Below are 23,362 nucleotides of genomic sequence, written 5' to 3' on the forward strand. Positions count from 1 at the left end.
AACCTGAAAGTTTACCATTGCTTGCGCCACCAAAGACAGCTAACACCAGAGATAGCTAACCCGCATCACCACCACCACAAGGGCCAAGCACCTAAAAAGGCAGAGTCCTGGAAGATGCCTAGCATTCCAGAAGATACCTAGCATTCCGGAAGCAGCCTAGCATTCCAGAAGCACCCTTCACCTCTCTCTAGAGAGCATTCAATCTTTCCTTCCCCAAAAGGGGAGGTCCTTCAAAAGCTGCCTATGGAGAATTCTCTAATTTTTACCACAGTGCTTTCCAAGAATTCTTATTTTATTTTCACAACAATACTAGGAAGAAGGTGCTATTATTATCCTCATGTTACAAACCAGGGAACTGAGGCAGACAGAAGTTAAATGACTTGCCCAGAGTCACATAGCTCCTAACTGAGATAAGAATTGAATTCAAGTCTTCCTGAGTCCAGGTCTAAGGCTCCATCCACTAGGTCACCTGATCTTACCAGGACAAGTACAGTCCTGTAACTATTACCTTTTTCATTCTAGATACTATATGTCTCATAATGTAATCTGTAAAAGCATTAACATTTTTGGCTGCCTTATCAGACTTTTAACTCATATTAAACTTGCACTGCAGCAAAATTTCTAGTTTTTTTTTTTAAAGTAGAAACATTTCCAGCTAGTTTTTCTCATATTGTATAAGTGGGGTTGATTTTCAGATCTCAAGTATAGATATTTAGAGTGATCCCCATTCAATGTTGTTGTTTTTGTTTTGTTTTGTTTTTTCTTTGTGAGGCAACTGGGGTTAAGTGACTTGCCCGGGGTCACACAGCTAGTAAGTGTTAAGTGTCTGAGGCCAGACTGAAACTCAGGGACTCCTGACTCCAGGGCTGGTGCTCTATCCACTGCGCCACCTAGCTGCCCCGATGTTGTTTTATTTAATTTGATCCATTATGCTAACCTGGCAAGTGTTTATGGATCCTGACTTTCATTCCACTTCTTAGCCATTTTTCTAGGATTTGTGTCCCCTGTAAATTTGACATACATTCCATCAATGGTTTTATCCAATCCATTGATAAAAATCTTCAAGGGAAGCCCAGTTATCCTGGGGCACTCTCCTAGAGAACCACTTCAAATAGACACCTGACCCATTAATGGCTATTCTTTTTGTCTGTTTATCTTATCACTTCCAGAATGCCTGAATGTACTATCAAAGAGCCCATATCTCTCCATCTTATCTCCAAGCATATCCTAAGAGACTTTGTCAGATGCCCTGATACAATATAAGTGGACAATGGATACAACATTCTCTTAATCTACCAGCATAGTTAACCAGTCAAAAATAGAAATACCTATAGTCTAGAATTACTTGTGCTCACTGAGGCCATGCCTTTTAGAAATCACTGTTCCTTTTTCTAAATACTCATAGTCATACAATTTCCTTAATAATTCATTCTAGAATTTTTCAAATACTAGAGCAGTCAAGGATAAGATAAGTCAAGGTCTATAATTTGGAGACTACCTTCTTAGCTTTTTTTTTTTTTAAATTAAGAAATTTACCCTTTCCTTCCGTCCACCAGTGGTACAACACTATTCTCATTCTCCAAGATCACTACTAACAATATGGCAATTGCATCTGCTGGTTCTTTGAGTATTCTAGGACACTGGTGTCCAATTCAAGTAGAAATGGGGTGGGGGAGATTCAGCCTTTCCTATCAATCTGTGCATTGTATATTGACTTAGAAATGTATATGTTAACATCATCTATTTTTTTATTGTATTTTTAATTTATTTTGTTAAGTATTTCCCAATTTCATTTTAATCTGATTCAGGCCCCATCTGGGAGTGTTGTGGGTAACATGCAGCCTGAAGGCCATAAGTTTGACACATCTGCTCTTTTAACATCTCTGCTATAGGATATACTTCATCTGAGCCTATTGACTTGAACTCATTGAGGACAGCTAGATGTTGCCTGATCATTTCACTTATCTTGGATTTCTATACCCTGTTAACCATTTATGTTTTGCCCCTTTTAATTCAAAGGTCATTCTCTTTGTAAAAAGAAAATAGAAGCAAGTTTGGAGTTGTGAGTCAGTCACTTAGCATTTATTAAGCACCTACTATATAATAGGCACTATTCTAAGCACCGGAGATTCAAAGAAAGGCAAAAACAGTCCCTGTTCTCAAGGATCTCACAGTATAATGAGGGAGACAACAAGCAACTTGATACAAACAAGATATATACAGAATAAATTGGGGGGAGGGGTAGTCTCAGAGGAAGCAACTAAAATTAAGAGGGACTAAGAAAGCCTTTTTATAGAAAGTGAGACTTTATCTGAGACTTGAAGGAATCCAGGAATCTCCTACTAGAGGTGGAAATGAGCAGTTATAGCATTCCAAGGATGTTGTTCAGTTGTTCAGTCATTTCTGACTCTTCCCATGCATTTTTGTTCTTGGGTTTTTCTTGGCAAAGATACAGAGGTGGTTTGCCATTGTCTTTTCCTGATTATTTTAAAGATGAGGAAACTGAACCAAATGGTTGGTGACTTGCTAGTAAGTGTCTGAGACCACATTTGAACTCAGATCTTCTGACTCCAAGTCCAGTGCTCTATCCACTTTGCCACATCCGAGGATAGAGGACGGCTAATAAAAACTCTCAGAGTGTAAAGATGAAGTGTATCATGTGTGAGAAACAGCAAGTAGGCCAGTATTACTGGGTCCCCTAGTATGTGGAGAGTAGTAAGGTGTAAGAAGGCTGGAAAGGTAGGAAGATGCTATGTTATGAAGAGCTGAGTGGATGATGGATTGGAGCGAGATGAAACTTGAGGTAGGGAGACCAACCAACAGGTGTGAGGTGATGAGAATCTGAACTAGAGCAGTAATAGAATCAAAAGGCAATAGGACTTAATTTATTACAAAGATTTATGAAGGTAGAAATGATAGGACTTTGGCAATAGATTGGATATTGGAGATGAGAGAGAGTGAGATGTTGAGAATGATACCTAGGTTGTGAACCTGGGTGATTGGGAGGATAGGGGTTCACTCTGCAGTAATAGAGAAGTTGGGAAAAAGGGAGAGTTTTGGGGGAAAGGTAACGGTTTCTGTTTGGGCTATGTTGGGTTTCAGAAGTCTAATAGGTAGAGATGTGTAATAGGCATCTCTATTAGTTTGAAATGTCTAATAAGCAATTGAAGATGAGAATTGAGTGGTACTTCTCATCATCATCTGTTATCTGATCCAGGAGAGCAATAATCCTACTCTTCTTTAATCCTTTCTTTGCCCCCAACATAGCTCTTTTAAAAAAATTGTTATTATTATTATTTTTAATCTTTAACATTTTTTTTACAAGATAGATTTTTTTTTTTAAAAGTTAACATTTGTTCTCAGGCTCAACCCATTCAACAAAACATTTAGCATTTCTAGACAAAACTCTTCTTTTGCACTCACTTTTACCTTTACTTTGCTTCCATCCCCTATGCTGCTTTTTCATAAATAGGAGTTTCTTGATGAATTCCTTGTCCATTTGCTTTGTTTTCTTTAGATGGATCCTCCTTTTCTAAATGGAATAAATTCTGCTTTTGTCTTCAGAATTTCATTTTCTGGAGTTTCCCATGTCTTTTGTACCCTTAAGATAGCCCCAGTGTCCCGAAGTTAGAAACATTATCTTTCAGTGTTTATTAGTTATAAAAAATGATGGTATTTTTATTTTAGAAAGAGGAAGCATGGCAGAGTGGATACAAAGCTGCATTGCACGCAGTGTTGTTATTCAGTCCTTTGCAGTCATGTCTGACTCTCTGCAACTCTATTTGGGGTTTTCTTGACAAAGACAGAGGCGTGGTTTGCCATTTCCTTCTCCATTGCTTGAAGTAGGTGCTTCATAAGTGCTTGAAGAATGGGTAAATGACATGAAACAAAATTATTTTTCTAGAGGGTTTTCAAGAATCCAATTCAACACTTCATAAATGATGCACCTCAGGAAATCAGTCTGAAATGAGAATCTCAGCTTCAGGTCCACACAAGTGCCAAAGGAGTTTTTCCTTTCTGTCTACCTAGGGTAGCCTCAGTCTTCTCATTATAGGAACTTGCAGGAAATATTACTCGTCTAGACAATTTAACAAGATTTTTGCTTTAGCTTAAAACAAATCAATTTTTTTTTTGCAAAAATTTTAAGTAGTCCAGACCTAGAGAGCTTTGTGAAAATCAATGTTTTACCCTAAAATTTTGGCTTGTTCTGTACCTAGCTAATGAAACTATTTTGTATCATGACAGTAGAGAGGATATTGTCAAAATCCCCATGAATATATTCAGAAATTAATAGGTAAGAAATAAAACAGTAGAAAATTTGTTAGCGCTCAGGTTCTGTGTTTGATTTAACATCTCACTGGAATTTTGTGGGGATCAAATTAGATATCCATGGGGCTTAACACAGTTCGTATATTGTAGGTACTTAGTAAATGCTTATTGATTGACTGAACTTGGAAACTTCAAAGCACCAAATAAATATAGAGATTGGACCTGTGATTTCATTGGGAATTCCCAGGTCAGTTCAATATAATAATGTAACATATTAATGAGCATTAATAATTTATATCGACCAATAAAATTAATAAATATTCTATGATTATATAATATTACTATATTTTAATGCTTATTGATCAATAACATTTAAAAACATAGACTTTAGAACTGAAAGGTGCTATATTATAGTCAAGCACAACTCACTACAAAGGCAGAAACTGAGACTTAGTCCTGTGCTCTTTCTGTTCTGTTCCCCTGTTTTTAATATTTCTATTTTCATTAAGAACTCAGTAGGAAGTTGTAACCTTGGTCTTAACAAGGACTTGGTTCAAGTTTTACCTCTGATAATTATTTGCTGAGTGATCATGATGATGTCATTTAACCTTCAGATAACTTTCTAACTCTAAGCTGCTAATGAGTGTTTCAAAGGTTTCAATGGTAGGGTTTAAGGTCCTAAAGGTAACAAGTGTTTCTCCTATATTTCTGAAATCATAGCTCCAGACTAGTCCCTCCTCCCTTTCCTAAAAACAAAACAAATCAAATCAAATCAAAACAAAACAAAACAAAACAAAAAAAGAGCTTACTACTTTCAAGTCAGAAACTCTTATTGTATGTTTACTATGGGCTGAAAACTGTTTTGGAAATTTGACTAGGTTTACAAATGAAATTGTAGAAATGATCACTGCCCACAAAGAATTTACAATTTAACAATAAAGAAAGCTTATATAACAGGTACACTGTAGACAAAAATTAGTGTATATTTTAAGAACAATATAGTGTTCACATCTGGATTTTAAATAGATTTAATTTTAAATTTATTGTTAAAAATGAAACCATTCAGTGATATTTGTCTCTCCCCATGTGAATATAAATCCCTTCTTCCAAGTCACTGACTTTTAGAGATTCCAGATTCTGTTCCAAAATTTCCTCTGGTTTGTGAACCCTCCTTTTTTTGCTGTGTGGCAGGCTTACTATCACGGGTGTTCCCAACCAGGAGTGAACCACGGGGAGGAAAACACTTCAGAAAACATCTGTTTCCATTACTCCTGTAAAGTTGATTCATTATGAAAATAGGAAAAGGTTAAATGAAAAACATTTTAGGGAAGTCACAAACCATACAAGGTACTGGCTTAGCCACAACTGTGGGTGTAATTTTTTTTCTCTCTCTCTTCTTTTTCCTTTCAACAGGGAGACACATCGCCTCTTCCTCCCACTGTTCCAGACTGTCTGCGGGCTGATGTTAGGATTTCTCCTTCTCAGAGCCAAAATTGTTCCATCTATTCAACTGAAAAGAATATCACCCACGGCTTCCTTTACCCTCCTAGTTAGTATGACTCTTTTTAGCACAGCAGCTTCGAAAGCCTTCATCAGCTGGATGTGGGCATGTGCTTAAACATACACCCTAAACCAAAACAACCTTCTTGGGGCAAGCAGCCTGCACAGGAGGAGGCATCCAGTGGCTGTGTGCTGACCAGAGGCAACACAACAACTGTCATAAAGACTAATAAATTTTGGAGTGTGAGCCACAGGTCATCTATAATCTTACCCAGATGTTCAGAAAGTTCATCAGGTTTAAGTTTAAATTTAAAACAGAAAATTCTTTGGTGAGAGACGGACGTCTAAAAAAGTATAGTCTTCTTGCTACTACCCCAATGTTGCCTGTATTAAAAACAGAGCTGTCTCTCTAAAGAGCTCAGGACAGAGTCTGAAGGCTTTTGTTCATAAGGCAACATATCAAGCATTTGAATATTGGTGGAGTTACACAGTTGAACAACTCCTAAAATATATTTTTTAATCTCTCTGGAAATTTGGAAAAACCAATATATTTTTCTGAAGCTTGAATTTATTCCTTGTTGAATAGGGAACATCATTCTTACTGAAGTTCCCTTGAAATTTCCAGTAATTTCAAGGTCTGGCTAGTTTTTCATCTGATATTTTGATACTTCCAATATTTTTAGCCATGACCAGAAATAGAGTTCACAGAGGTTCAGTGACTTGTAAAACAGTGAAAAGTGATCATAATCAAAACAATTAGCAATACACTGCTTTAAAAATACAGAAATAGTGTCAAAGTTGGATAAACTATAAGACCAGTAAGATTAATTTCAATTATTTTTTTGGAAAATATAGAATTTATTATTAAATAAATGGTTTTGTGAACATCTAGGCCGGTAGCTAAATAGTGTTGTAGATAGAATCCTGGTTTTGGAGGTAGGTAAATCTGAGTTTAAATCAGTCCTCATATATGTATTAGCTGTGTGACCCTAGGTAAGTAACTTCACCTTTGGTGGCTTTGTTTCATCACCTGAAAAATAAAAATGTTACCTCATAGTGCTACGGTGAGGATAAAATGAAATAATTTTTGCAAGGTGTTTTTTGAACCTGAAAGTACTATATAAATACTATCTATTATTATTATAAGTAGCTAGGTAGTACAGTTCATATATTTGGACCTGGAAGTGAACTTATAAGATATTGAGTCCACCCCACTCACTCATTTTATAGATGAGGAAATTGAGGCAAGTGATTTATTTGCTCAGGGTCACACAACTAGTAAGTGTCTGAGAAATTAATTAAAGCCAGGTCTTTCTCTGACTCCAAATCAAGTGTCCCATTTACTATGCCATGCTGTCCTTGGTTTTGCCTATTTTAACCTTAAAAAAAAAAAAGATTTGGATGGAGGCGTAGATGACATCTATATCAAATTTCCAGACATTACACAGATGAAAGAAATAGTATATAGATTAACTAGAGTCCAGTTCCAAAAAACATCTCAACAGTGTAGAACAAGGGACCGAATCTAATATTTAATAGAGGTAAATGTAAAGTTCAGTTCTTAGGCCTAAAGTATTAACCATAAGAGTGCAAAATGGAGAAGACAGTGCTAGAAAAATGAGTGGAAAAGATCTGGAGGATTTAGTAGATTACAAGTTCAATATTCATCAGCAGTGTGACATTTAGTCAAAACATCAATGTGATAGTAAGTACAATCTTTGTACCACATGGTTCAGAATAAGGGAGATAATGGTACTATTGCACTCTGTCTCGGTATACTACATCTGGCAGTCTGGTAAAGCCAATTATTAAATACTTTGTGGACTTTTATAACTTAGAAATCAGCAAAAGTTACAAATCAAGACTTGATTATTCTTTTGTTGTTTGTCTAGACTTAAGAAAGTAACAGAGAAAATGTTAACAATGTTGATTAAACTTAAAAGTATGTCATGCAGTTGGTTGTTAAACATTTACCATCATACCCCTGCATGAAATCTATCCTCAAATTTCAAAGATAAATTCCACTGTGGTAGGGAAAGTCTTCAGGGCATTACCCTATTGTGTGGAGGTATTGACCACAAGATACTTGTAAAGCTAATACCTGGGAGGCCATGGAAAGATGGGTGAGAGATAAGGACCAGGGCAGGAAGAAACTCACCTGGGATATGGCCACATCTTGGGAAAGGAGGAAGCACACTATTTGGTAGCTTTCTATTTTATTTAAAAAAAAAACACAACATTTTAATTGATATCTTTTTTTTTTGTTTATTTTATTTATTTATTTTTTTAGTGGTGAGGCAGTTGGGGTTAAGTGACTTGCCTAGGGTCACACAGCTAGTAAGTGTTAAGTGTCTGAGCCGGATTTGAACTCAGGTCCTCCTGATTTCAGGGCCGGTGTTCTATCAACAGCTCCACCTAGCTGCCCCAATTGATATCTTTTAAAGATATCACCTTCATTTGGGAATATATCTCTCTACCCTACCCTATCCAATAAGCCATCCTTTGTAATAAAGGATAAGGGAAAAAAAAGAGAAAAAAGCAGTTTGTGAAAATTAACCAATACATTACTGAAGTTTGATAGCATATACAATGTTCTATTATGGGTATAATCTTTCATCCTTTGCAGAGAAGGGAGGGTAGCTTTCTCTTCTAAATATTCCAATTAGTTAACTACTGAAGGATTGTGTTATCAGCATCCTCTGTGTTTTGGTACCTGTAAGAAAGCTCTGATCTGCTTGCCCTACTAATATTTCTGATCTGGAATGTTTTGGCTAGAAAAGAGATGATTAGGGAGACACAGTAGCTGTCTTCCACCATATGAAAGGCTATTACATATATGAGACAAGAAATTAAAATTATTCTGCTTGACTCAAGAAAGCAGAACTAGGAACAGTGAGTTGAAGTTTCAGAGAGGCAGAAGTCAGTTCAATATAAGGAAAAATTCCCTAACAATTAGAGCTATCCAAAAGTCCAACGGGCTTCCTTTGGAAATAGCAAACTCTCTATCAAGTAAAGGCTAGATGTCTATTTGTTGGCGATGTTGTGATAGACATCAACTTAACTAAAGTATGTAAATTGCTTTGTAGGTCTTAAATAATAATAATAATAGCTAGCATTTATATAGCATTTTAAGGTTAGTAAAGTGCTTTACAAAAATGATCTCATTTTGATGTAGGGATGGATCAAATTGATCCTGAGGTGTTCCAAAGAATTACATGACTCAGTTACGCCATTCCTCAGTTTTATTAAAAGACTGAATGGCCATAGGGAGAACACCAAAGGAGAAAGGTGTCTCAGTTAAGGAGATGGAAATGTTTATATTTATAGTGAAAAATGTAGGTTATTTCCTCATTATCTTAGTCTCTTCCTTGTGGGAGCCTCATATAGGATTTTGGAATTCTTGGGGTCCTAAGATGTCCTCCAAGGCAGGTACTTTTTTCCCTAGGGCTATGTTTTGGGGGTTTAAATGTCATGAGGTCAATTTTAGGACACATTTGGTCCTTCTGGGCATGTTCCTAAAACCTGTTTAAACTTGTCAGACCCCAGGGGTCTCTCTATTTAGGATATCTCTTTGTCTTAAGATCTGGTTTCTAGGTACATTTCTGTTTCCTGTCATCCAGGAATATTAAAAGCTATTAGTGGTTAATGGCCCCTGGTTACCATTTCCTTAGGCTTCTGTTGATAGTGTTTGTTGATAAGGATTTAAACCCTCTGGTTACTGTTAATAAGAATTCAGGTCTTAGTTTATCTGTTAATCCTCCTGGCCACCTCCATCAATTTGATCTTCACAATAACCTAGAGAAGACAGTTGTTATTATTACCATTTTACATGGAAGAAATAGCGTTTGGCCTGTGTTTTGAAGTGAATAGGTAGTATTTTGACAGGCTGTGATGGAGAGAAGTAGTGAATAGCTATTACTGATGAAAGTAATGGATATAAAAGGAATATTTTGAGCAAAAGGGTCCCTTGCGGATGGGGGGAGATACATCATAAAGAAGCTCTCAGGGCAGCTAGGTGGCGCAGTGGATAGAGCACCGTCCCTGGAGTCAGGAGTACCTGAGTTCAAATCCGTCCTCACTTAACACATACTAGCTGTGTGACCCTGGGCAAGTCACTTAACCCCAATTGCCTCACTATAAATAAACAAACAAACAAACAAATAAATAAGCCCTCTTAGTGTGTCTGCTCTTTCTAGTAATTTTATTGAATTGGCAAACTGAATCAGGTCAGTCAGTAGCTATTTTAATTGTTTGTTACTTCACATTGAATGGTCCAATTCAGATCAACAGTTGAGCTAGCCAATGACATAGGATACGCAAATTCTAAAGATCCCTCAGAGAGTCTCATCCCCTGGTTTAGTACAAGGAAAAGATTCCAGGTAGCAGACTAAGGATGGGAAATGTGCACTATTACTCTGGAAATGCTTCAGCAATCATAGATATTACTGAATTTTCTGTCTGCTACTTATTATCTTCCTTAGTACCTCATAATTAAGAGGGGGAAGTTGGGGTGAGTGAGGAGATGGAGTAATGATGCAGGATTCTCAAATGAGGCTAAGCTCCAAAATGCTCCAGTGTGGCTTGGCCCTTTCCCATTAGCAAAACTCCCTGAGCTCCCTGAGAGCAAAGGACTGTTTGTTTTTGCCTTTCTTTCTATTTCCAGCACCTAGAACAATGCCTGGTACCTAGCAGGTGCTTAATAAATGCCTGTTAACAACTTGATTTTTTTCATCAATAACTAGATAAGGTCTTTATTGTTTTTATTTGTGTTTTTTTTTGCAGTGCTCAGCAAGACATTGAACGGACAATATGATGCTTTACTTACAAGCAATTTGATTCCTACTTATAAAGCCTTTAAACGTAAGTTCTTAAGTTTGAGGGTTGAGATTATGATATTAAGATTAATTATAGGGGCAGCTAGGTGTCACAGTAGATAAAGCACATGCCCTGGATTCAGGAAGACCTGAGTTCAAATCTGGCTTCATACACTTGACACTATCTGTATGACTCTGGGCAAGTCAATTAACCCTCATTGCCCCACAAAAAACCAAACCAAAACAAAACACAGAACCCGCCCCCGCCCCCAAAAAAGGACTAAATATAGAACTCCTTGAGATTTCAGGGAAAATCTCATAATCTCACAACTGCTTTTAATGCTCTTGTGTCCTCTTGGTATAAATAGAGTTCTTAATAGTAAATATCAACAATAAATATGGTAAAAAATAGTAAATACCTTTTAAAGATGTCCTCCTGATTCAGCTTTGGACCTCTTACCTACTTAGCTTCTTAGGTTGTAATTCTCATCTTAAATGGAACCATAAAAAACCTGTTCACTCACAAACAAAAAATCTCTGCATTTCCCTGTAGGCAAATGTAGGTGCTAATCCTTAGACCTACCTTTGTGGTTTAGTTCTTGAGCCACAACAGTTCTTGTCTATGTTCTGGTCCTCTAAAATGAATGAACATTGCTGCTTAAAAGAACCTAAATCAGGGGCAGCTAGGTGGCGCAGTGGATAGAGCACCGGCCCTGGATTCAGGAGGACCTGAGTTCAAATCTGGCCTCAGACACTTAACACTTACTAGCTGTGTGACCCTGGGCAAGTCACTTAACCCCAATTGCCTCACTAAAAAAAAAAAAAAAAAGAACCTAAATCTTAGGGAGAAATCTGTGAAGTGTTCATTTCTACTCCCCAGATAGACTGGCCAAAAATTAAAAAAAAAAAGAAAAGAAAGAAAGAAAGAAAAGAAAAAGGAAAAAAGAAAAGAAAGAAAAAGAAAAGAAAAGCCTGAAATAGAATTTTTCATTTCATTGCTCAAAATTCAAAGTAAATATGGGCAATTAGGTGGTACAGTGCATAGATTGCCAGGCCTGGAGTTAGGAAGAGTTGAGGTCAAATTCAGCCTCAAATACTTACTAACTTTGTGACAGGGCAAGTCACTTCTTTTTGCCTCAGTTTCCTCAACTGTAGAATGGAACCTACCTCACAAGGTTTTGGTGAGGATCAAATGAAATAACATTTGTGAAATTCTTAGCTCAATGATGGCATATAGTAGGTGCTATATGTGAATTATAATAATTATTATTCATTATTAAGTATTTTGGGGGGATCCAAATCTGTCATTTTATTAATTTAGGGAATTCCCAATGTAGAAACTCTTTCCAGTGATATGGATGCATGGAAATTAGCAACTTATTCTGTAATTTTTTTTATTTTATTTTTTTTGTGGGGCAATGAGGTTTAAGTGACTTGCCCAGGGTCACACAGCTAGTAAGTGTCAAGTGTCTGAGGCTGGATTTGAACTCAGGTCCTCCTGAATCCAGGGCCAGTGCTTTACCCACTGTGCCACCTAGCTGCCCCCTATTCTGTAATTTTAGACCAGGGGTTTTGAACCTGAGGTCCACAGAACCCTTTAGGGCTTTTTGTATAGATTTCCAAGGGTTTATGAAGTAATGTGGGGAAAAAAATTACATCTTTATAGTTTCCTTTGTAATCCTATGTATTTTGCTTTGTGTATCTGAAAACCTTCTCTTGAGAAGAGGTCATAGGCTTTTCCACACTGCCAAAGGAGTCCACAACTCAAAAAAGGTTGATTCCTGCTTTAGATCTTAGAGAGCTCCCAGAGGGCAGAGAGGCTGTGACCTGTTCTGGTCACACAGATGTTCTGTGCAGAGGCAAGGCTTTACCCTATGCCTCTGAAACTCCAAGACTTGTCTTCTGTCTTCTGTCTTCTGTATTACACTACTTGTAAATGCAATGGAGAAATACAAAATGCAGAATGCAGAAATATATGTTATCTCCTCGAAAATATTGAAATAGATGTTGCCTTTTGAAGTGGAATTCCATTTCTTATTTTTAAACTAATTTTCCATCATCGAAAAGATATAATTCAATATGCAATAGAACATTAAACTTTTTTTGGTCTAATCCTTTTATTATCAGAAATGTGGGACTACTTCCATAGTGTTCTGCTTGTGAAATATGCTTCTGAAAGAAATGGAGTGAATGTGATCAGTGGACCAGTGTTTGACTACAACTATGATGGACATTCTGATGAGCCCCATGACATTACAGAGTAAGTAAGAGCTTTTCAGCCATGGAATTGTGGTGGCCATATAGAAATTAAACAAAGTAAACATTATTGCAAAAACATCTTTCATAGGATACAATGTGATGAAGTGGAAAGAATGTTGGATAGCGATTTGGAACCAGAATTTAAATCCTGACTTTCCACTTATTAGCTGGGTAACCTTGGGCAACTCATTTGGTTTCTTAGGCCTGCCACGTCTTCATCTGTAAAATGAGGGGATTGATTTAGTTAGAAAACAGTTCAGCAGAATTAACCAACACATTGAAAAAGTCTGACAATAAATACAATATTCTACACTCTTGTACCCAGGAAGACCATAAATTGCAAATTAGGTGGCAACATGCATGGGTAGAGATTTCCCCATACTAATGAAATCATTGGCCCAGTCCCGAAAAATCCATATAGGTGCAATCCAAATGATTATCACTGTGGGGACCTTATATAGAGATTGCAATTTGTCCTGGGTCACACAGCCCTAAAGTATTAGAGGTAACATTTCAATCCAAGTTTTCCTTAACTCTAATCCCAGAACTCTGTCTTGAATGCCATAATTACCTAACAACAGGAAGTAGGCAAGATAGGAGGCAACCCCATTTTAATGATGAGGAAGCTGTAGCATAAAAACAAAAAAGAGACTTTCTAAAGCTCACATAGTTCAGGTCTCCTGCTTCCTGGTCAGATGTTCCCTGTAGCAGACCACACTGTCCATTATAATTGCAGTCATTAAATTAAATGCAGATTTTTTAGAGATTCTTCTGAAATCTCTGGGTATGACTAAGCTGAAATCCAGAAAAATTGTTAGATACTGCATATCCAGAGCATCTTTCGTTCAGTTCTTTCAGTCGTGTCTGACTCTTCATGACCTCATTTGGGATTTTCTTGGCAAAGATACTGGGAGTGGTTTGCCATTTCCTTCTCCAGTCCATTTTACAGATGAGGAAACTGAGGCAAACAGTTAAGTGACTTGCTTAGGTTCACACAGCTAATAAGTGTCTGAGGCTGGATTTAAACTCAGGTCTTGTAACCCCAAGCCTGGTGCTCTGTTCACTATGTTGCCTACCTGCCCCGACCTTCTTTACTAATCTGCTACCATTCTTGGAAGTCAAAGGACTTCATGAGACTAATGCTAATCAAAATTTTTTTAAAGGTTTATAGAAAATACTGGCATTCCCATCCCATCTCATTACTTTGTGGTGCTGACTAGCTGCAAAAACCAGACTTATACTCCACTGAACTGCCCTGGCTCCTTGGATGTCTTGCCTTTTATCATTCCTCATCGACCTACCAATATAGAAAGCTGTCCTGTGAGTACAATTTTGTAGCTGGTGTACTGTTCTGGCTGATTGGGGTCAATGCTCCCTGGATGCAAAGGACCCTGGAAGTTAGGCTTTGCTCCTGACTAATACAATGCAATTTCTGATAGGTCATCATATTACAGTGAGGCTCAACAACCTAGGAGTGTCTTTGAAGGAAGCAGATTTCCTTAGGGACCCTTGTAATCCTGTGTTTGACAGTCTTAGGGCTAACCATGCCAGCCCTTCCTAGGAAGAAAAGCAGTTTCCAACTGCCTTTGGAAGTAATCCTTAGTCCTAATATTCTGGTTTACCTTCTAGCATCCTTTTTAGCAGGAGAGAGAAACCTATCCCTCCCTGAAGATTTAAGCTTTCTCCCAAGCCCAGGATGGTGCTTGAGAGTAGAATGAAAGATAAACTAGAGGGTAGATGATGATGGCTTACTTTGTTTTATTGCACCTATCAATACTGTTACATTTGAAAATCAAGGTAAACTGAGGCAATGATCTGAGCATGATCAATTTATTAGTCAGGCAGTAACCAATTAATTGGGTCAATGGCTTCTCTCAATGATCAAAGACCCTAAGGTAGGACTCAACAGCCTTAACAATTTTGGGGAGTACAGAATTGGATAGGTGGGGAAGACAATACAATTGATTATGGGGTAGATAGCATCTTGGGTTTGGGGACAATAGGATTGATTATTTGAAAGAAAGCAGACTAGCACACCCTTGTGGGGCTAGTCATCATCCCTTTCAGACAATTACAGAATGTTAATTGTTTTATGGAGCCTATCAGCATCTTGTAGACCTGAGTTTGTAGACTCCCTGGTGGTTAGAAGGGTTTGCTAGGGAGATAAGACCTGAAGACAAGTAAGGATGGACAATACACCTTTTTGGTATGATAATTATGTAGAGCTAAACAAACAGATAACCATGAAGTATCCTAGGGGATACTGGCATGAGAGAGAATAATTTTTCATTTAAAATAACTTTAGTCTAATTTAACTGGATTCCTGAGCTCAACTAAGCCAGATTGAGGCATACCCAGCTGGATTCCTGAGCTTAACTCAAGCCAGGTGGTTGCAGACCCAATTATAAAATTAATAAAGTATAAAATCAGTTACAGTATAGAATCAATACAGTCGAAATCAATACAGAAGAAATTTGATCTTTTCACAGTAGGTACAGGCTGGCCAGAATAAGAGGAAAACTAAGAGCCCCCTTTGAAGGGTTTCTTCAGTGTATTCATTTAGTCAGTCGTCAAGTATTTATAAGTACATCTGCAAGGCACTGTGCTAAGTGCTGGGGCTACAGAGAAAGGTTAAAAAAATAAGCAAATGGGGCAGCTAGGTGGCGCAGTGGATAAAGCACCACCCCTGGATTCAGGAGTACCTGAGTTCAAATCCGGCCTCAGACACTTACTAGCTGTGTGACCCTGGGCAAGTCACTTAACCCCCATTGCCCTGCTAAAATTAAAAAAAAAAAAAGGCAAATAATAAAATGGTTGCTAGCCTCAAGAAGTTTACCTTCTAATGGGGGAGACAACATACAAAACAATTATGTGATATAGGTATAGGCATAGTTATAGATATAGATTTAGACACATGTGTGTATATATATATATAAATGTGTATATATGTATGTGTATATGTATATACATGTATGTATATGATAAAGTGGAGAAAATCTCAAGGGAAAGGCACTAGGAAGGTAGGATTTTAGCTGACACTTGAAAAAAGTTGGGGAAGCCAGGAGGCAGAGGAAAAGAGGGAGAACATTCCTGTCTTGGGGGACAGCCAATGAAAAATGCCCAGAAGCTAGAGATGGAGTGTCTTGTGTGAGGAACAGCCAGAAGGCTAATACCACTGTATCTTAAAGTATGTTGAGGGAAATAGAGTGAGAAGACTGAACAGATAGAAAGGGGCTAGGTTATGAAGGGCAATAGGGAGCTACTAGAGTTTATGGAGTGAATGTGAATGTATGTGTGTGTGTGTGTGTGTGTGTGTGTGTGTGTGTGTGTGTGTGTGTGTGTGTGTGTGAGAGAGAGAGAGAGAGAGAGAGAGAGAGAGAGGGAGAGAGAGAGAGAGATGGTCAGACTTTAGAAAGATCAGTGTAGTGACTGAGAGAAGGTTATACTAGAGTAGGGGAAGGACATGTTACAGAAGACCAGCCAGCAAGCTATTGCAGCAGTCCAGGTATGGGGTGATGAGGGCCTGTACCTATGCAGTGGCAGTATCAAAAGAGAGATAAGGATCAAGTAACCCAGTAGCCCCTTCAGAGGGACCAGGTTTCCCTTGGGACCCTCTGTTCAGCACTATATGCAGAGAATTGTCTGTTTTTTCTTGGAAGGGGGGAATCTGAGTAAACAAAGTGGCTTGGCAGACCTTTATATACTCCACCCTCCTTCATTGTGTGTTCTGGCAGAGTAAGGTGTAGAGAAACACTTCCTAGGCTATCTATTGGCCAAATTCTCATAGGATCCTCAGGGGACCTACTTATCTGCATTCCCAGAGAACGCATAATTAAGGCACCAGGAGGAGTTGGAGGCTGTTCCAGGGTTATTCATTGTTTTTCCAGCTCTTTACCTATCTGAGATTGATGACAGCATATTTATTACTCAGTGATTTTTCTCTTGGGGTTTATTTTGGACTATAGGACTAATGTGGCCTATGATAACATCTGGGCCTCTTCTTTCGTTGCTCTTTAACATGCTACCATATCAGTTTGTTCTTCACTCTGGAAGGCTCTCACTGTTCATTACGCTATCATCTCAGTTGATCTCTCCTGGTACCATGCTGTCCTTCATTTCCTAGCACATGCTTTGTTTTTTAGACTTACCAGATGATCTATTGACTTTATTGTTTCTTTTCTACAATTTGCCCTTCATACAATGGCCAAAATATACTTCCTGTGCACTGGTTTGAGTATACCACTCTCTTGATCAATAATCTTCAGTGTCTGTGGGAAAAAATACAAACTCCTTGGCCTGGATAAGTCCTCAACTATCTGGTCCCAACATTCCTTTTTAGTTTTATTTCATACCATTCCATGTCACAAACTCTATGTTCCAGCCAACTTGAAGTTCTTCTTGTTTCTCAACTTTTTTTTTTAGCCTCAATTTCTTGTTCCATATAGTTACATGATCTTAATTCATTGTGATTAGAATGGAATCCTTCCACATATTTCTCTGTTGACATCCTTTTCATCATTCTTAGCCCAAGTCAGGTACACAACTTCCTCCATGAAATCTTTCCTTATCTTCCCAACTAGAAGAGACCCTTTCTTCCTTGATTAATTCATTACTGTTTTTACCTATCCAATGAACTTGATTAAATTTCTAATTATATTATAGCTATTTGTATACATCTCATCTTTGTTCTTTGAATGTAAACTCCTTAAGAGCTGGGCCTTTCTTTGTTCTTTTTATTCTGTATCACCAGCACCCAACATGATGGCTTTTAAAATATGCAGCAAATGAAAGAGAATTGTACTTTCCGTTCTATTTCATCAAGTTTAACATTCATTTGAATTTCCAATATGATCAAAAAGGCAAATGCTTTTCCACAGGAGTGATGCAATTGTGCTGACCAACTAAGATATATTTGCAGAGAGCCTTCAGGGACTGAGCTGAATATGAATTTTGATTTTTGAGCTTTTCCTTAGAATTTGTAATCAAAATTTAAACATTTTTATATAATCAGCTGATTCAATCTAACAAATATTTACTAAAAATCTATTTGTAAAGCGCTGTGCTAGGTAGCGATGATATAAAGATAAAAATTTTTAAAAATCACAAAAATACAAAACTTTAGTTGGAAGGGATTTACATTTTTAGTAAGAGCATATGGCTTGTACATAGATTATTTTAATTAATTAATTTTTTGGCAGGGCAATGAGGGTTAAGTGACTTGCCCAGGGTTACACAGCCAGTGTCAAGTGGTCCTTCTGAGTCTAGGGCGGGTGCTTTATCCACGGCGCCACCTAGCTGTCTCGACTTGTACATAGATTATACAACATATTTGAGGAAGGAGAGATGAGTAATTAGTGAAGAGACTGTAGAAAGTTTGTTGGAGTATGTAGTATATAATTGGAGACTTAAAGAAAGAGAAGATTTTGAGACACAGAGTGAAGGAAGTGTGTTCCAGGCCTAGGAGATAGCAGCTTGGCAGAGGGGCCATGGAATGCCATGTTCGAGGAACAAGTTGGCTGTAGTACATTTGGTTTGTAATGTAGATCATATGATGGGGAGTAACATGAAATAAGGTTAGAAAGATAAGTTGGAGGGGCTGCAGGGTGGAGCAGTAGATAGAGCACTGGCCTTGGACCTGAGTTCAAATCTGGCTTCAGGCTCTTGCTAGCTGTGTGACCCTGGGCAAGTTGCTTAACCCTGATTGCCTAAAAAAAAAAAAAGAAAGAAAAGAAAAGAAAAGAAAAAAAAATAAATTGGAGCCAAACTGTTTTGCTGTTCAATTGTGTTTCAGTCATGTTGTACTCTTTAGACCCCATTTAGGGTTTTCTTTGCAGAGATAATAGAATGGTTTGCCATTTCCTTCTTCAGCTCATTTTACAGATGAGGAAACTGAGATAAACAGGGTTAAGTGACTTGTGCAGGGTTGCACAGCTGGAAAGTGTCTGAGGCCAGATTTGTCTCTCTTTCTTTCTTTCTTTCTTTCTTTCTTTCTTTCTTTCTTTCTTTCTTTCTTTCTTTCTTTCTTTCTTTCTTTCTTTCTTTCTTTCTTTCTTCCTTTCTTTCTTTCTTTCTTTCTTTCTTCCTTTCTTTCTTTCTTTCTTTCTTTCTTTCTTTCTTTCTTTCTTTCTTTCTTTCTTTCTTTCTTTCTTTCTTTCTTTGCAGGGCAAAGAGGGTTAAGTGACTTGCCCAGGGTCACACAGCTAGTAAGTGTCAAGTGTCTAAGGCTAGATTTGAACTCAGGTCCTCCTGAATCCAGGGCCAGTACTTTATCCACTGCACCACCTAGCTGCCCCCTGAGGCCAGATTTGAAATCAGGAAGATGAGTCTTCCTGACTCTATTCTACTGTGCCACTTAGCTGCCCCAGAGCCAAATTACAGAGGGCTTTAAATGACAAGCTCAGTAGTTTGTCACCTATGTTAGACTATAGGGAGCATATTGGGGTTTATTTTGGAAACTATTTGGAAGACAGGTTGGAGAAGAGAAAAGAAGAAAAGGCTCAGGGCAGAGTCTTTGAGTATACCATTGTTTAAAGGATAATGATTTAGAAGAGGACACTGAGTCATTCAGTTAAGGACAGAGTTAAGATTAAGCAATGCCATGGAAATGAAGAAAAGAGAGAGTATCTGGGAGTAGTCACAATTATTCTTAGCCACATAGAAATCAAAGAAAGTGAGAACTGAGGAAAGGCCCTGGGATTTAGCAGGAGCCTTTGAGAGAGCAATTTCATTTGAGCAGTTGGTTTGGAGAACAAATTGTAAAGAATTAGAAAATGAATGAAGGGTAAGGAATTGTTGACCTTTATTTCTGGGAGTTTGCTGGTGAAGGAGTGAATAGATATGACAGTAGCCTGAGGGGATGATGAGGCCAAATGAAGGGTGTGTTTCTTTTTGTATTGTTTTGTATTGTTTTGTTTTTTGCGGAGCTATGGGGGTTAAGTGACTTGCCCAGGGTCACACAGCTAGTGAGTGTCAAGTGTCTGAGGCCGGATTTGAACTCAGGTACTCCTGAATCCAGGGCCGGTGCTTTAACCACTGTGCCACCTAGCTGCCCCAAGGGTGTGTTTTTTTAAGGATGGGGAGATAAGAAATTCCCTCCCCTCTACCCCCGCCCCCCATCATCTGGGAGTGGGAGGGAGGTTCATAAAGATGTCCATAGAGTTTTAGATCCTTGGGGGTGGGCAAGGAAAGAAAGAAAAAGCAAGCAAGCTTTAATATCTTAAAACTGCACTAAGATTTTTGTTCTCTCTCTCTCTCTCTGTGTCTCTCTCCCTGTCTCATATGTGGAGGGAAGTAAAGTGTGAGAAAAGGTAGAAAGGGGCTAGTTTATAAAGGGCTTTAAAAGTGATAGAAGATTTAAATTTTTGATCCTGGAAGTAATTGGGAGCTACTGGAGTTGTGTGTGTGTGTGTGTGTGTGTGTGTGTGTGTGTATGTGTGTGTGTGTGTGTGTGTCAGAGAGAGAGAGAGAGAGAGAGAGAGAGAGAGAGAGAGAGAGAGAGAGAGAGAGAGAGAGAGAGAGAGAGAGAGAGAGAGAGCGCTGTGCTTTAGGGAGATCAATGTAACAGCTGAGTGGAGGATTTACTAGATAGAGTGGGAAAGGACTTGCAGCAAAAGAGCAGCCAGCGGGGGCAGCTAGGTGGCGCAGTGGATAAAGCACTGGCCTTAGATTCAGGAGGACCTGAGTTCAAATCCAGCCTCAGACACTTGACACCTAACTAGCTGTGTGACCCTGGGCAAGTCACTTAACCCTCATTGCCCCACCAAAAAAAAAAAGAAAAACAGCAGCCAGCAAGCTACTGCAAAAGTCCAGGTACGAGGTGGTGCAGGCCTGTACCTGTATAGTGGCAGTATGAAATGATACTCGATGGATTGATAGATAGAAAGAATAACTGATAGATAAGCTCCTTGAGGAGATACAAGAGGATGAGATCAAGGATCAAAGGTTGAATTTGGTTGAAAAAATTACCTTTCCTATAGAAGCTGGAGAAGAGGCTGGAAAAAATTCGGTGGTATCTTACAGGAAATGGTGAAGCTGGAGATAGAGATTTTGATATGAACTGAATAGATGTGATAGTTATAACCCTGAGAGTCGATGAGAAGCATAGAGTATAATGAAGAGCAGATACGTGAGGACTAACCCTTGAGAAATATGGTGCTAGGGATTGGGCAAGGAAAGAAAGAGAAGGAACAAAGGAAGAGAAAAAACATAGGAAGGAAAGAAAGAATGGAAGGAAGAAAGAAAGAAAGAAAGAAAGGAAAAAAGAAAGCAAATAGTGTCAGAGAAGTTATTGGGGAAAGTCTACCACCACCTTAGGTCAGGCACTTATTACTTCTTGCCTGGACTATTGAAATAGCACCCTAACTAGTCTCCCTACGTTTAGTCTCTCTTCCCTTTTCCTTATTCATCCTGCACATTGCTTCTAGATTAATGTTCCTAAACTAGGATATTTGTTGTTCTTCAAATCATCATAGCATAACATATAATTCAAGTACATGAACAGAAATCCCCTTTAAAAATCCCCTGGTGGTCATCCAGCCTCTTCTTGAAGACCTCCTATGATGGGAAACTCATCTCTTCCTTACATTAAGCCAAAATCTACCTCTTTGTAACTTTCACTTCTTGTTCTTTCTGGTGTTGAGATGACCAAATGTAATTCCTTTCTTCTGTGACTGCCCTTAAAAATAATATAAGGTGGCACTAAAACCCTGCTTTCCCAAGTCTTTTCTTCTTCAGGCTAAACATTTTTTATTCTTTCACCTGATCATTGTGTGGCATGATATCTTGTTTTCTCGGCATTCTAATTGCTCACTTCAACATACTGTGGTGAGTCAGTGTTCTTAAAATGTGGCAGTTCAGAGTACAATGGGACTGTCTGTCATGCCTCTTGTTGTGGAGATTATGCCTCTGTTCATGCAGACTTAGAACACTATCTTTTCTGCCCCACCCCCACCCCCCAAATGCTTACATTGCTGTTATACATACATACATACATACATACACACACACACACACACACACACACACACACACACATATATATATGCACACTATATATATATAGAGAGAGTTTTTAGTAAACACATATTTACTAAAAACTCTGTTATTTTGTCCCAGTATTTTGCACACCACTGCATCTGATGAGATTGTCAACAGTCTACAAATCTAATCAATTTTTGCATCAATATTTAGGCATTTCAGTTAGAAAGTAGGACAGAGCTAGATGGTGAAAATATTTAAAAATAAGATTTGGGATTAAGAAACCAGAAAGATTGCTAGTTTATAGATGATTAAAAAAAATCATACTAAAATTATGGACACATATATTGAATATGTTATCAGTATCTTTTTGGATACTGAGTTTGTTTTTAAATATGTATTCTTCTCAGCTTTGGCAGGGGGCAGGGAATCACTCCCAAATTTGATATATATTCAAGTCATTGATAAAAATGTTGACCAATGATAGATCCATACAAACTTGCCATAGGATCATTAATGACTGTTCTTTGGGTCCAGCCATTCATCTAGTTCCAAATCTTCTTAACTCTGGTCTTAGAGAATATAAAGAGTTTCTATGGATGGAGATGAGTCCACAATGGCATTACTGTCTAAGGGAGTGGAAGCAGAAGAGCAGAGGTTATGTTCAAGGGAGAAATAGCCCTATATGGTTAATATATAGAGTATACATATGGAAGTTATAGAAGCTAAAACTGAATAGAAGCTAAAACTGAAAAAGCAGGGTGGGTCCAAATTGTGGAGTGCCCTGAAAGCAAGGCTAATAAATTTGGATTTAATGGAATAAGATATGAAGAGGCATAGAAAGTTTCATAGTAGGACAAATAACATGATTAAAGCTGCATTTTAGGAATACTAACCTGGAATCAGTGGAATAAGATAGCAAGGAGGGTCTAAAGCCCAAGTGAGCAGTTAATAGCCTATTGCAATAATCGAAAGGTCCTAAACTAGAATCATGGTAGTGGAAAGGGAATGGAGAGGACAGTTTAGAGAGCTTATCAAGGTAGAATCAGTAAGATGATGGTTGATTGGAAGATGAGGAAGAATTCAACTTGTCTGAAGTTTTGTACCTTGGAAATAAGAAAACCAAGTACAGAAACAAGTTTGGGGAAGAAGGTGTTCTTAGATATGTTGATTTTTAGACACCACTGAAATATTTAGTTATGAATGTCCTTCAGGAAGTTGGAAATATGGTTCTAGAGCTCAGGAGAGAGGTGAAAGCTGTCTGAGTCATCCAAAATCAAGGTAATCATTTAAAACACAGGATTGGATAAGGTCTCTGAGGGCTATGATGTGGTGAGGAAATGGCCAAGTATAGACTCTTGGGGGATGTGTTTATTTGTGGCAGACAAAAAGCATGCAGAGAAGGAGTAAAGAGTTTGGAAGGGTCATCGAAATCAAGGGAGATCTTCATTCCAGGGAGCATTGGTTTAGACGATCCCTGAAGTCTCTTCTAACACTCAGATTCTGTGATTCCATGAAATGCAAAAGAGAATTCAAGGAAGATG

The 23,362-nt window shown here is 38.1% G+C and overlaps 1 protein-coding gene across 1 annotated transcript in view; it reads left to right on the forward strand.

Annotated features, from left to right (window-relative positions):
* The window catches only part of ENPP3 (ectonucleotide pyrophosphatase/phosphodiesterase 3), a 133,454-nt gene that overhangs the window by 106,253 nt on the left and 3,839 nt on the right, over positions 1-23,362 (forward strand). Inside the window, exons 22-25 of the mRNA XM_044004360.1 lie at positions 5,683-5,818; positions 10,552-10,629; positions 12,711-12,843; positions 14,006-14,162. Coding sequence (XP_043860295.1) covers positions 5,683-5,818; positions 10,552-10,629; positions 12,711-12,843; positions 14,006-14,162 — 504 coding nt within the window. The remainder of the gene's footprint in view (positions 1-5,682; positions 5,819-10,551; positions 10,630-12,710; positions 12,844-14,005; positions 14,163-23,362) is intronic.

Source organism: Dromiciops gliroides, chromosome 4 (genome assembly GCF_019393635.1).
Source record: "Dromiciops gliroides isolate mDroGli1 chromosome 4, mDroGli1.pri, whole genome shotgun sequence".
Taxonomy (NCBI): domain Eukaryota; kingdom Metazoa; phylum Chordata; class Mammalia; order Microbiotheria; family Microbiotheriidae; genus Dromiciops; species Dromiciops gliroides.